Genomic DNA, 15,925 nt, shown 5'->3' with positions numbered 1-15,925 from the left:
AAAAGAAAAACTTGCGTATAAGTGCAATGTTTAATATTGTTCATATCATAAGATAGCATTGTTTTTCGAAATACACAAAAATGAGTTCCAATCAAACACGTGAAAAAGAGAATTACGTTTTGTTAAAATTTTTACACTAAAAAAATCCATTAAAATGAATCTTTAGAGGTATTTAAATACATCATCATTCTTCTGTGCCTGAAATAAAGAGAACAAAGTTTTGTTGTAAACGTTTCATTTTTTAAAGTTTTTCTATCACATTTATCATTTTACTTTATCGATTTGATTTATTAAGGAGTTTAATAATATGCAATAATTTTTCCCCAAAAATACCATCACAATTAAGTTATATTTTTATTTATAGCATACCTCAGATGATATATCTTCATTTTTGCATTTTCGCAGAGGAAGCCTCATACTTGAGATAGTAAACTGGTGCTTATACACCACCGCTACACTGATGGAATGAACCTGGGAGGTCACGCTGTTAATTACTTTTACATTCCATTTCTGATTGTCTGAGGAGTGTTCGAAATACTGCAAAAATGCACGAATAACTAATTCATGATTTTAAGGTTGCTCTATGTATGGACAATTAAAACATTGACAGCAATTTAAAAAGTTCACGGTTTTATGAACTTGGTTGGTCACCTGATTTAATTTTGTGAAGACCGAAAGGATTCGCAAAAGATTTGATCATATACCAACCACACTCATATCCCGGTAATCTTTTAAAACATTGCTATTGATTACATATACTTAAATTTGAAAGATTCAAGCTGTTAAAGATTGTAAAAAAAAATCTGTGTTCTTATGTGTACAATAATTCCAAGCGAAAAGCGTTAAGCCTGCTGTATGTTCATTGTGACGTCATTAAAAAGTTCACACAGCTTTGAACGTTTTCGAAATTCTATATATTCCTATAAGGAATTATATATGCAAGAATATATATATTACTACATTTTTCTGGATATTGAACAATATCAATTATTATTGTTTTACATGTACTAACTTCCGTTAACATATATAATCGTCTAACAAAAAAGAATGGCCAAATATCTGCCCCAGTTTAAACTAGTTTCTGAATAGTATCGTATAAAAATCAAATCTTCAAAACTCATTGTTCAGTGAACGCCTAACACTTTAATCTTAATTTTAGTCATCATTGCTCATTGGCTGTGTATCTATGACGTCATCCAAGTGACCTAACTCCCTCAAATTTGCAAACAAATGAAAATATTCTCATTTGCTTTACATTTTGCATTCGGAAATATACGGCGCACATCTGCTCTAGTGCGAAGTTTTTCTTCAGAAAATTATACTAAAAATAGTGCTTGAGCAAGCCTGCGCTCGATGTTTCTCAGTCAAAAAACCATCGGAAAACACATATATTTTGCTACAAAACATTAATTTATCAAAAAAGATAGTCTTTACAACGTCATTTCTTCATTACGATGTCAATGTGGTGATAACTTTTAACACTTTTTTCAATATGATTATGACTATCTTCCACCTTATTTTAAAGCTTTTTATAAAACGTTAGTTTTAAGGGCAAAAAATGCACAATACCGCTCATAATACTTTTAACGTTGCGCGAGGCAGAACAAGATACACGCAATTAACGTAAAAATATAATATTTGCAATTACATCACTTTTTTTCGTTATCACAATTAATTTATAACAATACTCACTTTCTTGATAACAGATTGTTTGTTATCCAGTAAGGTAACCATCACGTTGGATGCCTGATGAAGGGTGAAGGACAGACCAACAATGTTTGTCGACTTCTCAGATAAAGTCATATTTATATATGCATATCCTCGTTCAGTGCCCGGATAATAAAGTCCATTGGAAGACAACAGCGCCTGGTATATAGGTCCATTGTAAATAACACTGGATGACGTTGTAACGTTACCTATAGCTTGGCAAGCTGTAATAATTAAATATTTGATCTTAGGAAAGAACGTCGTTGTTTTTAATTTGGAGAAATCATTGGAGCTATACTTGACAAATTATAGTATAGTTGGAATAGTGTGATCCTTATGGCAAATATTCAAACTACCAAAAGGACAAGATCTAATACCGCAAAGGTGATAAACACACACAGCTGATGCGGCCTTAGCATAAATAAATCAAGATTGAAGACTATATTTTTTCTTGCAAATTGTTTTATCGACAACCCCTAAATATCCACTAGTCTAAAATATTTTACCGCAAGTGCTCAGATATACGCGAATTTCACCCCCCCCCCCCCATTTTTGTATTAAAGACAACTTTGACATGTGATTTCGTCTGCTCAATGATCGAAATAATGCTGGACTCGATTTAGTATAAACAAAACTATGTGTTGATCTAAATGACCCACGCATATATGTAAATATTCTGATTTAAGGTGTATCAGATATATCAACATTTTAATATGTTTCTGAGTCTGACTATGGAGAGGAAAAGAATGATTGCACCATTTGATTACCTCCGTTGTCGATGCCCTATTGACAAAGAGAAGTTTGGTGATTTTGAAAATAATGAATAAGGCATCCATGATTAAATACTTAAAACTAATTTACTGATCAGCCTTTATTTAACAAATCTTAATTGAAAACTTGTATTGATTATTTTAATCAGTATGTATTTAAAAACTTGAATTCGAAACCTGAAGCCTGTATTTCTGTTCACTGCATCAGATGAAAACATTTTAGCATGATTCCTGTTCACTGATAAAAAGAATAATTAACTCACTATTCTATAGCACATCAAAACACCGACTCTGGAATAAGTTATGGTCAAAATATATTGTTTTACGCTAGTCAATAACATGTTATTTAACATTAAAAGTCTTAAATAGTCCTACTCTTATGACTGAATGTGGATAATAGAAAAATGAATACAGACAAATATATTATGAACGCATTTTTATTACCTTGTTTTAAACATTTTTCGTTCCGTTTAGTTGGCCTGGAGATAAAAGTACTGATATATAACGTTACATTACTCAAGTATGTAACAACACTAACATTCGATTTTGTAACTTAAAGTTAAGTACATTTCATAAATGACTATTTAAGCTTGTTATCGCTCATTTAGTGAATATTAAAAACAAAATATTAATAAAACTAACAAGGAGTCAACCTTAAACTGATGCAAAGATCTTAGAATACAGTCGAGCTACGTGCAAATCTACTCCAAAACCCTTTGGACCTTATTTGATATCAGCTCAACCGATATATTTGATTACCTAGTGGTACTCAAAAAATAATTTCTTAGTTAAAGAAAAATGTACAGAATTTAAAGGCGGAGTCTATAATATCCAAAAAAGAAACGAAATAAGAATAACAACTTATCAACTATTCGATTCAAAATGCCCCAAAAGAACAAGATATTTTAAATGTAGTATATATAATATGCCATATTAACTTACGCAATTCGCAAGCATGACCTCGAAATCCAGGCCAACATTTGGCACACAGCCCCGTGTCACGGTAGCATTGTTCACAATTCCAGGGACAAGGTCTCGAACACTGAGGATTTTTACCCACAGGACTGGGACAACCTTCATTGAATAAAACTGCATTATAAACCAAGACATTTTACTATAAACTTTCTTTCGCAACATTATTAAAAACACCAGCCACCCATGAGACAAACTGTTCATTGCCAGAAAAGGTAAATTACAGACATCACATTCTACGCTCAATACTTAAAACAAATTGAAAAAAATAAATAAAAAAAGACTTGCCACCATAGACCTCAACTTCACACAGGTCACCATAAGCCAAGTTTGAATACCCGGAAGGGTAGGTAACTCCGGGCAGACGTTCATTGTAAAAAATGACATATTGTCCATGATAAGGACAATCAATAGTCACGTGATCAGGAATGGTTTCTCTTGTGTAATTTGTATCGTGGTGACATAGGATTCCGTCAAGACGATTAGTAGAGTTCGAAATGTACAAGGAAAATCCTAGGAAAACTGCCGTATAGCCATTGTTTATTCCTTTAACAAACACAGAAACATGGTTTTGATGTTCGTTGAATTCTTAAACGGACGAAAAGCTAATATCTTTTAAATGCTTTCAAAAAGGGACAAACATCGATGAATACTAAATACAAATGACCAAAATATTATCAGAATGAAATTGTAATAATTACTTCTTCTTATCCTAGGGTGAAAAATCATTGATTTTATTTTCTTATTCTCGTTTTCTTCCATATTTTTCTCGGGGAAGAGTTTTCATTATTCGATGAATCTAATAATTTCTTTTCTCTACCTAATTGGCAAACAAAGAGTTTAAGCACCAACTGACCCTTTGTCTCCCAGGTATTGTGATTGAAATGCTTGATATCGCTGCTCTTCTAAAACCATAAGCGACAAAGACTTTAAACTTTAACTGTTGTATAAGGTTCACTTAGATTGTTCTCCAATCTATTTAAACTGAAAAAGCTCGAGGTTTCCTTCTAGCATTTATTTTTCATGAAGGTTCTCTAGATTATTGAAGAAACATTTGCAACTTTTTTTTACCACAGGTCGCAGAGACATTAGACCGCTTGGGATTGAAGTGTCTTTATTAGCCAGTTAAAATAACATAACGACCAATGGTCAAGATAATATGAAAATCTGAATTAGTGAATCCAAATGTATTTTGCTATTACCACTCCATTCAAATCGTTAGAGGTAAAGACTTGAAACTTTAACCTATGTTTTTAATTTAGTTTAAAAATATTACAATATATTACTAAGAAAATCACCTGATGTCTCCATTATGTAGTCATTGATCCTTAACATTTTTCAATTTTGTTTAAAACACAACTTTTAAACAAAGCATTGTAGAGACATCGGACTACTTGACATCAAACGTTTTACATTGGTTAATTTCAAAAGGGCATAAAGGACAAAGGTCAATTTGAATAAAAAAATAAGGCTAAATCAGTCTGACAATATTTCTTAATTTCATGCAGGGAAGATAATTCAAAATAATTTCTTTTTTGAAATAATCTTTTTTAAACTTTGTTAGAAACCAATTGGTCTTCTTACACTTTCTTTTTACAAAACTTTATCATTTAATGTTACCAGATTCCGTTTACCATACCCCATTGTACGTTATCGGTCCTGAAATAGATTACGACGAGTTCGATCCTGTGTATCTTTCCCAAATTAACCCACCATGTTATTTGTGTTGATGGTTTTGATATTGCACACTGTCCACTTGAGTAATGGCGTGACGTATATCGTCCATCAACTGCTTTATCGGCAGCCATAAAAGGGCTGAATGGTGATGACAGCCAAGTTTGTTTCCTGTAACTCAGATTTTCCATATCTAAAATAAATAAAAATAATAATAATAATAATAATAATAATAATAATAATAATAATTAAAATAAAAATAATAATATTTAATCTTTTATAGCTTGTTGTAACAATTGAAATACTAGAGACTCTGTATATTCCGAAAAAAAAATATTTTGTTTGAAAGAATTTTATGGTCAAAGTTTTAACTTTACGCTGTAATGGTTTTTTTTTCACATTTCATCCCCTTTTTTTGTCAGAAAAACACTTTTTTCATGATGATAATAAAATATGAAGACACTAATATGCAGATTAACAAAATGCAATCTCGCCTTAGAGATCGAGTGGTGCAATTTGTTTTGTCCGCACAAAATTTTAAATTTCATATCTGCAACGTAACGTTTTTGTTAAATTTTATATTATCAAACTTATCAAGTAGAGCAGGAATAAGTTTTACCATATTTACACAAGGCAGCACAAGGAAGTGTGCAGGCTGGTTGTTCAAATCCATACTGGGGTATTGGACAACCTTTGAATAAAAGCTTGTAATTGTTATATGTTCCACTTAACTGCTGAATGATTATACGTTATTTTTTTCTTCATACTAAATTTCAAGTACCATAAACTTCTATTTCACAGAGGTCAACAAAGGCGTATTGACTGTAATCTTCTGGGTAGCTGATTCCTGGGCGTCTCTCATTGTAAAATATTACATATCGACCAACAGCAGAGCAGAAAAAATCCACAATGGAAGGTATCGTATACTTGTTGTATTTTCTCTCATGATAACAAATAACGCCATGATTGTAATCAGTCGTATTCGAAACGGCAACTGAAAACCCTAAAAGTCTTCTTGTAAACCCATTGTTGACATCTAAAATATCAATGCATTTCTTATTATGAATAAGTACACCAATAGTGCATTTTGATCATTTATCTATCAAATGTATCTCACCCCATTTTTTATTATCCGTTCTTGAGTAGATAACAATGCGTTCAATGCGACGGTAATTTTCTAAATCTACCCTCCACATTACAAACGACTGGCCATCTTGAGTAGAAGTGCACTGACTGCTGAGTATATTAAGATCACTTTTTTTACCATCAACGAGTCTGGAACTTGGTTGTCCGTCAAAAAGTGTATGCAGTTGAAAAGTCGGGCGATGCAATGCCATATTAACTGCGCAAAGAAATAATTTAAAGAAAATAAATAAATAAATTTAATCTATCTAAAATGTGAACAAAATCAATTTGAGTCATTTTAGAAAGAAAAACACTTTTTAACTTTTTTATTGAAAAAATAATCCTTTTTTTCGAATGAAAAAAATAATGACTTACCTTTTAACCGATAGTATGTGGATCATGACCAGATAATATTATCATTTTTTTTTATTAAGAGTGGTTTCGGTTTGTCTGAAACATGTATAATATTTCATGATTTGTTTAATGAAATTCTACCGTGTCATTTTAAATTGTACATACTTCTTTCATAATTATCACAGAATTGTCCGGAAAAACCAGGCCGACAGTCTCCAAGACATTCTCCAGACACAATGCTGCAATGGTGACAGTTAACTGGACAAGTCTTTGAGCAATGCACACCATAGAACCCTAGAGGACAACCTTGTTAAAAGGAAAGCAAGGCTGGTAGTAAAAGTCATAACCATTATAAAACGCTTGTTAAACATGTCACCCTATCAGTCTATGACGTACTGCCCTGCATTACTGATATTTTAAATAAGAGATATAAAATATAATGTAATTTAAACATTTTTGAAGAAGAATAAGCATGAATTGTAATAAACTATTATTCTATATAGTAGTTTATACCATACACCTCCACTTCGCATAGATTTATTTGTGCCTTTGTAGAATAGCCAGATTTTGTGGACAGATTGCCTTCTCTGGTGTTAAAATAGATCACATATCGACCTGGCATGGTGCATTCTATGGTCAGACTTGACGGAATAGTTGACGGTGTATACGTCGTGTCGTGATAACACAGGTACCCGTCCTCCTTGACTGTTGTATTCGACACATAGACAGAAAATCCAAGAAAGGTGCCTGCCAAATCACTGTTTGCTAAAACAGAAGAAGAATTGGAGAGAGAAACAAAAACATGATTAAAAAATTTCTACCAGGGTAGAGATCGCATAAGCAGAAATTTAGATGATACATTTTCTGAATCTGGGTACATTGGAGCATTTTGAATGCCACGAAAGTTACTACGAATTCTAATAGTTATTTATTCGATTTTTCTACGATTTCAGAGTAATTTTTAATCCACTCACCAAATGGCATTTCATCGGTTCTATAATGTATGACTATTTTATGAATACTCTGAATTGTACCGAGGTCCACTAGCCAAGTGACATCGGCGTTCGACTCCAAAGACACCGCACACTGGCCTCCGCTTTCTGATAGATTTCCACACAATCCGTCTACAGCTTTAGAGGAGGGGTACTTCTCTGAAGTCTGCCAGGTATCTTTCTCACATGCCAGATTCATGTCTATATCGGATCATAAAGCAGTCTTTAGGATTTGTTAAAGTGCCAGTATTTATTGCCGCATTTACTTTTTAATCGTTAAAAACATTCTGAAATACCAATTATTTGCCCACTGGTTAGTATTGGCCCTTTTAAGGTAACAATTGTTAACTCATTCATATTACTTTTCCTACTGGTTTTTTTTTTGATAATTTAACTTCACTTCTTTTTTCTCAAATAACATAAACCCATTCAATATCCATAGATTTGTTTTGGGTTTTTTTAATCGTGTATTAATATTTGACACAAAGGAAATTTCAAAAGCAATCAATATATTTCCTCTAGATAACGGTGAATTTTAAAATATAACTGAAATGTATAAAAATCTCTAATTTGCGTTCTCATCCTGCTAAAAATACAATTTACATATTGGTTTGAACAAAAACATATAATATATGTACTTACAACCTTCCACAGTAAAGTAAACACACATAAGAGTGACCAAAGTGAATGAAATAGTGTTGAACACCATCACCATTGCTCTGTTAGGAGAATCTCGTTCTATAAATCGATCCTACCTAAACAGTGTTGTTCCCTGTATAGTTCTATCAGATGTCGTGTCACAAAGTCTATTTATTTTGACTCCTACGAGTACACCCATCTTTCACAAACTATGTTCTCATCAAACAGAAGTGCATATCATTTGTGCGTATGTGAATAAACAACTTATTTCCCGATTTACATCATTATTCCTTTATTTTATTACACTGCTGTCGCCCATTAATGGCAGTTATGACTGGATGCCTTTTTAAAAGTTGGGATCATTTGAATACATTATCGTGTAACGTGCGGGATCGTGTGTGTATCAGGGAAATTGGTTTGCGTTTTTTACCGTGCGTGTTCGTGCGTGATCGTGCGGTTTATTCGTTTTGTAACCTTTCTTACGAAACGCCATGATTTATTCTGAAAACAACGACAAGTAGTTCTTGTAAAACAATGTGAATTTCAAAATTTTTTTTAATAGAAGAACATTGATTTTTTTTTTATATAGAAAAACATTCATTACCTCTTTCGTCGTTAATTACGTTTAGTAACAATCTCCGTAGTTCATTCAATCCTTTGTTGGTCGAGTTAGATTTGCATAATTTTATAATCAGCCTATATCAAGCATTTATTGTGTTTTGACACATAATTTTAATCATATTAGCAAGAGCAACATGCTGAATGAAAGCGGTCAAGCTTACCCATGCCCCGTTTTAGAGTAAACGATTATTCTTCTTTCAAATGAGAATACGATACGCATTCCTATCTTTTTTTCTTCCTAGACGTGAACTTCGAACCTTCATATCGTGCCCATTTCTGAACGGTTTTTGCTCAAATGTTCAACTAATAGACATTAAACAACACTATCTTAATCAATTCATAAATTTTAAAAATCCTTTTCCGTTAACGAGTTACCCTTTTAAAATTTTTTAGAAAATTGGATTTGGTTTCCAGACAAAGGTTCCAAGACTTTGATTGCAAGGAATGTGAATCCAACGAATTGAATAACAGAGACATTGTCGTTGTGCACATCGGTTTTTGTTTTTGGATTACGTTTTTTTAGAAGAATTTATGGGTAAAAAAAAAAAAAACAGGATTCAAAAAGTGCAAAAATTAGACATGTTTTCCTTTGTATCTTTTAAACGAAGAATATCTTGTCAAGACAAGTAGAATAAACGTTGTGCAGAATATCAAGGGCTTTCATTTTACACCAATAAAAAGGGCTGGAGTTTTAGGAGTTTAAGTCACTGGTGTTAAGTTCTTATAGTGGACAATCCTTAAAAACGGGAATCGGAAAACAAAACATTATTTTTCTTTTCTAGTAAAACACAAAATACGGTTTTAAAAAAATCTATGATTTGCATTGTAGTAATTAACTGCATGCATTTTAAATCTACCTTGAGTCAGAGCTGTGTGTGTGTACCATTACGTAATCTATCCCTCACCCGCGGCCGAGAAAATTGGTTATTATGGTCGCGGCTCGACTTCCTGGCGGTCAGCGGTTATCTAATACACGAGAGTTGCGTCTCCCATATATGAGTTTATTTAGCTGCGAACTCAAGAATTGTTTTAGGTTTGATTTCACATAAAAGTAAATGGATTAAACAATAGGGTGTCAATTAAGAAATTGTTCACTTAATTAATAAAAGCAATGTCATTCTTAGTCTATAGCAATATCAAACATAGATCAATTGTGGGTTTTAAGTTAAAAATAAAGAATTTCTCTTTGATAGAGTTTAGTCATTATACTGCAAAATTTTCAAATATGCCTGGGTTCTGTGCTGTGTAGCGTGTACCTTAAGGAAATTTATCCTTCGCCGAGGAGATCAGCCACGGCTGCACTACATAGCGTTAAAAATCAAATTAAATCATAATCAAATTTTCATGTTACATGTTTGCAGTGGGTGCTGACACGAAAAAAGAATGTCCTGAATTGAGACATTCGACGATTATTTTAAAGAAAATCCACATGAGGTTTTTAGCAACTTTAGATTAGATTCTATCGGTCACATATTAATCATGTCTGTAGTTTTTCTACATGGTCGTTCGTTTTATTGTGAAAACGAACTTATTGCTGCGCCCCCTCACCCTCCTCCTGCCCGCTGCTAAGTGCTCGCACTGGATTTTTTTTTTAAATTGGCGAAAACATTTCCAGATCTGACGAAAATTATTTTTGATGACTTATTATGTATAGCATTTTCTCCTTATCGTGTTTCACTTTCCCACCCGTTTGTTTATTCTGTCAGTCTCTGTTAATTCAGTCGCCACGTGCGACCGAAAATCTTTCGTCGCTTCAGCTCACACAGCTCAGAGCTCCAGGTCATCAAAATTTATGAAATTGAGTAACAGTTGGAAGGGTGTTTTCACTACAGTGGTCAATTGTTAAGCAATAAGACTTCTTATGATCTTCCCATTAAAGGTGTGGGATCGTAATCTGAGAATGTAGCTAATAAACTAACCCTATTCATTTGTCGATGTGATTTTTTTCAAAAGAAATTACATGCTTTAAATAAAATGCATGCATATGATGTAACAAGAAACACCCAGATTGTTTAGCATTTTACTATATGTACAGCAATACACCTTGACCCCCTTACCTACAACCATGCAAATGAGGGTGCAACCTTAATGTACACATGCATGTTATTATAGTTCTGGAAACTATTAATCTTGTATTTTAATATACTGGGTATTGTTCTACTAAAATTAGTATTCCATCGGATGTAGCTAACCTCGTAAGTAAATGCAGTTGCATTACAACCTCGTACTACACAACTGCAATAAAAGGGTTTTTTTTTTATCAATTTTCATACAATTAGCAATAAATAAAATTCCCAATAGCACACATCTATCTCACTTAAGAGTAACTTTGAGAAGAGCATATAGTTTTGGGAGGCAGATATGTCGCTTTATTATAGTATGCAAGTCAAGTGAACTATCTTGGTTTTTCAAAGAAATAAAAAAATTGTCGACACTAGACGATAAGTTTCCGGGCTTCAGTGGTGTCAGAAATTGACAACAGAAAACGTTTTCTTAATCCTTATAAAAGCGGAATCACCTCAGCACAAAAACTGTGTGAAACAACAAACATACCAAGGATTACAGTGTATGACAATTTGAAAAGATTTCGTGAAGGGAAGTCCGAGATACGGTGCCCGGGATCTGGCAGGATGAAAATTATTGACGTGAATGACAACAGACAGGCTGCACAAATTGCTGCTTCTCATCCGCAATGGTCAGCACAGCAAATTGCAAATGAATGTGCAAGAAGAGGATCAGCGTTAGTGTCAAAATGGAGTATGGGCCGGACTCTGTGTAAACAGATAGCCATGCTATGACCTTGAATTGCTAGTATTACATAATGGTCACTATGATATTTATGTGTACCTAAATACTGCACACTGAATGGTATTAATGATAATCAACAGAATGAACTCTGTGACTCTGGTAGCAATGCGTAGTATTCCTAAATGATGTTATTATGAATGAATATGCATAATACGGGCATAATAATATCCAAATTGAGAGTTTAACAACAAGTGACATATTTGGCGATTCTGTGTCTGCAACGATAGCTCTAGTACTCTATATTGACTCATGTATTGTGATTCTATACATTAACCTTTGTAACCTTTTATGCCGCGTATGAATGAACGTATTGTGAGTAAGTGATGCCTCATACTAGGTGGGGGACTCCGAGACCCAGGACTCGGAGACTCAAATCCTGCATCCAGACTCTTTGATTGGCAGTTTTGACGGTTTTGTTACTTTATTTAGGAATAAACTATTAATCTTAATTTTGAACACTGAATGTTCACTCATGATCGTCGTAAATGGGCCGAACTAGTCAAAACTGTTCATCATAAGTAAAATGTTATATATATACCCATGTAAAATGATGTTGAGGAGAGAGATAGATCCCACATATAGATAGATTCCGCTTATTGAGATAGATTATGAGACTCCTGATTTGGGCTGCTATTAGCTGATGTAATTGTAACTATACGATCACGCTTAATAAAACCGCTTGAGAAAGAAATACTGGACTTGTCATCACTAAGTTTGAGCTGACCCTCAATTGGATCCGTAAGACGGAAGGCTTACATGAACTTTCTTGGTGCCAGTGACCAGGACTGAGCGAAGTTCAATATCGAATAAGGTAAGAACCATTTCTATTTGTCTCATATAGCTATCTCGAAGTAAACAACTTTGTCTAAGCAACCAATATGGCGACAGGTGATGGGTTTGATAAAAAAGAATTTAAAAATCAAATGGAGCAATTAGAAAAACAATTCGCGGGGTTGGGTCAGAACAAAGAATATAAAGGGCAAGAAACAGATCAAAAGTCCCCAGAAAAAGAGCAAATAAAACAAAATACTTTTGAAACATATCATGATGCTAGGCCGTATGAAACTCGTGAACCTCGACACCGAGTCCCAGATCAGGATAATGATAAAGATTTTTTCATTGGTCAAGTTAAAGCTATAACAGCCGCACTCTCAGTGCCCCTATCTTCTGTGATAACTCCTTTTGAGGGAGATGCTCAAAAATTTAAAAAGTGGATAAAGGAAGTTGAAAAGTACAGTGTTATGTCTGGGAAACAAGGTCATGAGATCCCCATGCTTGCATACATAACGAGTAAGGGTTCAGTGGGGGATTATATTAAAAGGTATTTAGATGAAACAGATGCGTCTGAAGAAATCCCATCTTGGAACGATCTTAAGGAATCCCTTAAAATAGATTTGCAGAAGTAACAGACCCCCAACACGCCTTAGCAGTAATGCGTAAGACTCGACAAAATTCAAATGAAAGTGTTCAGTTGTTCGCCGAGAGGCTATTACAAATCGCGGAAGACGCCTACAGTAATGACAGACTAAAAGATCCTTTGATACAACAACAGTTAGTAGATATCTTTTGTGACGGGTTGACATTCGACTATCTCAGAATGAAAATTTTGCGAGAAAACCCTAAAGACTTAGAATCCGCAATTCAAATAGCAATGCGAGAACAAAATCTGAGACAGAGGCTAGCGATAAGAGGGTCAAATATGACAGAAATTGTACAAAGTAATGACAACAGACGAACTCTTTCAAATTTTGATACTTCTCTTACCTTATTAAAGGATAGAGCAGATAATCTTACCTCAGTAGAAACAAGGCATGTAGAACCAATGGTAATTGACCATGCGCGTAATAGTAGGTGTTTTAAATGCAAACAGACGGGTCATAGGGCTCGATTTTGTACTCAAAATAAACCCCAAGTCAGGTCCTGTCCTCAAATAAATAAACGACCCAGTCAAAACAAAGCCGTCCATAATGTAGAGCAGAAACCCCGTTCGCCTGTGGAATGTTGGAATTATGGTAAAGTAGGTCATGTGCGTGCAGATTGTTGGGGCTCGCATATGTATCAAAGAGCGCAGCAAAATCGGGGCAGACCTTCAAATCGTCAAGGCCGAACATATAAATCTGGCGACCAAGTAAATAGGGGATCGTCTCAAAATTTCAAATCGCGTTCTTATTTTGACAAACAAAAACAGGAAAACTAAGACGTTCTTCCTTCGTTGAAGCCCGAAGAAAGAACTTTAAACAAAGACCTACATATGAAATTAATTTTACTTACAACCCCAGTAGCTGTTTATTAAAAGTAGGTAAAAATAAATTTAGAGCTTTGGTAGATACAGGTGCAGCCGTATCTCTTATTAGTAAAAAAATGTATGAAAATCTATTTCCCCGCCCCAAGTTGTTTAATAATGATATACCCTCTTTACAAGCAGCAAATGGCAATTCTTTAATTGCGATAGGGTATGTAAATATTTCCTTTAAGATTTCAGGGTTAACTTTAGACCACAAACTTTATGTGACAAAGGGACTCAACCGAAACATGATTCTCGGTCGTGATTGGCTCAAGAAAAACAATGTTTGTTTATACTTTGATCTTGGACTCATGCGTATTAATGGCAAAGTATACGCGGAACTTAAAGAAGATTTACACATCTCAACTATTGTAAGAACTCCTAAGAAACTTATTATGAGACCAAACACGGTGACTGTATTCTATGGAAAAATAAATAACAATTTTCCTCTGGAAAAAAATGACTTGGTTGAAGTGAACAGCATTGACAATAACTGCATTATGGAAGACCCAGGACTATATTTAAAAGACGCCGTTTGTATAGTTCGGAAAGATAAGAAAGTTCCAATGATCTTCGTTAACCAAACTAACACAAATTATAAAATTCCAAGAGGCTACATAGTAGGACGAATTACCGCATTAAAACAGAAGGAAATCTCAGAAATACAGACTACTCAAGACAAAAAAGAAGAAATTGATGTACCTAAAAGATTTGAACACTCAATCAAAAGACTTGTGAGCAAAAACATTGATTTATTTACAAAGAAAGACAGTGACCTTGGAGTGACTGATACTGTTAAAATGAAGATAGAAACTGGAGATCACCACCCAATAAAGAACAGACCCTACCGTGTACCCTTAAATAAAAGACAGATACTTGACAAGGCCATACTGGAAATGATGGACGCAAAGATTATTGAGAGAACACAATCGCCTTGGTCATTTCCCTTAGTAGTGGTGAAGAAAAAGGACGGATCAGACCGGATGTGCGTTGACTTTAGAAGCTTGAATAAGATAGTGAAACCCGTATCATTCCCGCTACCGTTGATTGATGACATCCTATGTTTACTAGGTAAGGCAAAATATTTCACTGCACTAGACTTAAAGAGTGGATATTGGCAAGTGAAATTAGAAGATTCAAGTAAAGAAAAAACGGCCTTTGCATGTCACAAAGGACTATTCCAATTCAACCGGATGCCATTTGGGTTGAGTAATGCACCGGCAGTCTTTCAAGAGCTGATGAACATAGTTCTTCAAGGACAAGAGGAGTTTGCCATCGCATACCTGGATGACATTCTTATATTCTCAGAGACACCGGAAGATCATCTTCGTCATATTCAAGACGTTTTCAACCGCTTAAGAAAGCATGGACTTAAAATGAAGCTAAAGAAATGTAGTTTCTTCAAGGAACAGACTGAATATCTTGGTTTCATCATTGATGAACATGGCGTTACACCTGATCCAAAGAAAGTCGACGCTATAAGAAAGTTACCAGCGCCCACTACAGTCCGAGAAGTTCGTGGCTTTATAGGTATGTGTAGTTATTACAGGAGATTTATACCGAACTTCTCTAAGATTGCAGAACCATTGATTGACTTAACCAGAAAATTTGCAAGGTTTAAATGGACACCATGTTGCCAAAAAGCGTTTGATTTTATTAAAGAAAGTTTAACGGTAGTGCCTTTGCTAGCATATCCAGATACTAATAAGCCGTACATCCTGTACACCGATGCCAGCGACAATTGTATTGGAGCGTGCCTTACTCAAAAGACAGAGGAGGGAGAAGATAGGCCAATATATTACTTATCCAACAAGCTGAGTAAAACTCAAGAAAAGTGGTCAACCATAGAAAAGGAGGCATTTGCAATCCATTAAGCCCTTCAGAAGTTAGACCATTATTTACACGGTGCTCAGTTTACAATTAGAACAGACCATAAGCCGCTCAAGTATATCTTAGAATCTCCAATGCAAAATAAGAAA

The 15,925-nt window shown here is 34.3% G+C and overlaps 1 protein-coding gene across 1 annotated transcript; it reads right to left on the bottom strand.

Annotated features, from left to right (window-relative positions):
* LOC128169317 (uncharacterized) lies at nt 1-13,642 on the bottom strand. The gene is made up of 13 exons (XM_052835477.1): nt 13,457-13,642; nt 7,577-7,795; nt 7,116-7,367; nt 6,768-6,908; nt 6,241-6,465; nt 5,905-6,159; nt 5,743-5,814; nt 5,089-5,316; nt 3,738-3,995; nt 3,420-3,551; nt 1,693-1,931; nt 370-537; nt 1-198 (listed from the first exon to the last, which is right to left on the bottom strand). Exons 2-13 carry the CDS (start codon nt 7,791-7,793, stop codon nt 163-165), a joined length of 2,223 nt encoding a protein of 740 aa, XP_052691437.1. The 5' UTR covers nt 7,794-7,795; nt 13,457-13,642; the 3' UTR covers nt 1-162.
* Between the last annotated feature and the right edge of the window lie 2,283 nt (nt 13,643-15,925).

The sequence above is a fragment of the Crassostrea angulata genome, unplaced genomic scaffold (assembly GCF_025612915.1).
Source record: "Crassostrea angulata isolate pt1a10 unplaced genomic scaffold, ASM2561291v2 HiC_scaffold_118, whole genome shotgun sequence".
In the NCBI taxonomy this organism is placed as follows: Eukaryota; Metazoa; Mollusca; class Bivalvia; order Ostreida; family Ostreidae; genus Magallana; species Magallana angulata.
Note: the sequence above shows the minus strand (reverse complement) of the source record. Positions and strands in the feature narration are given on the sequence as shown.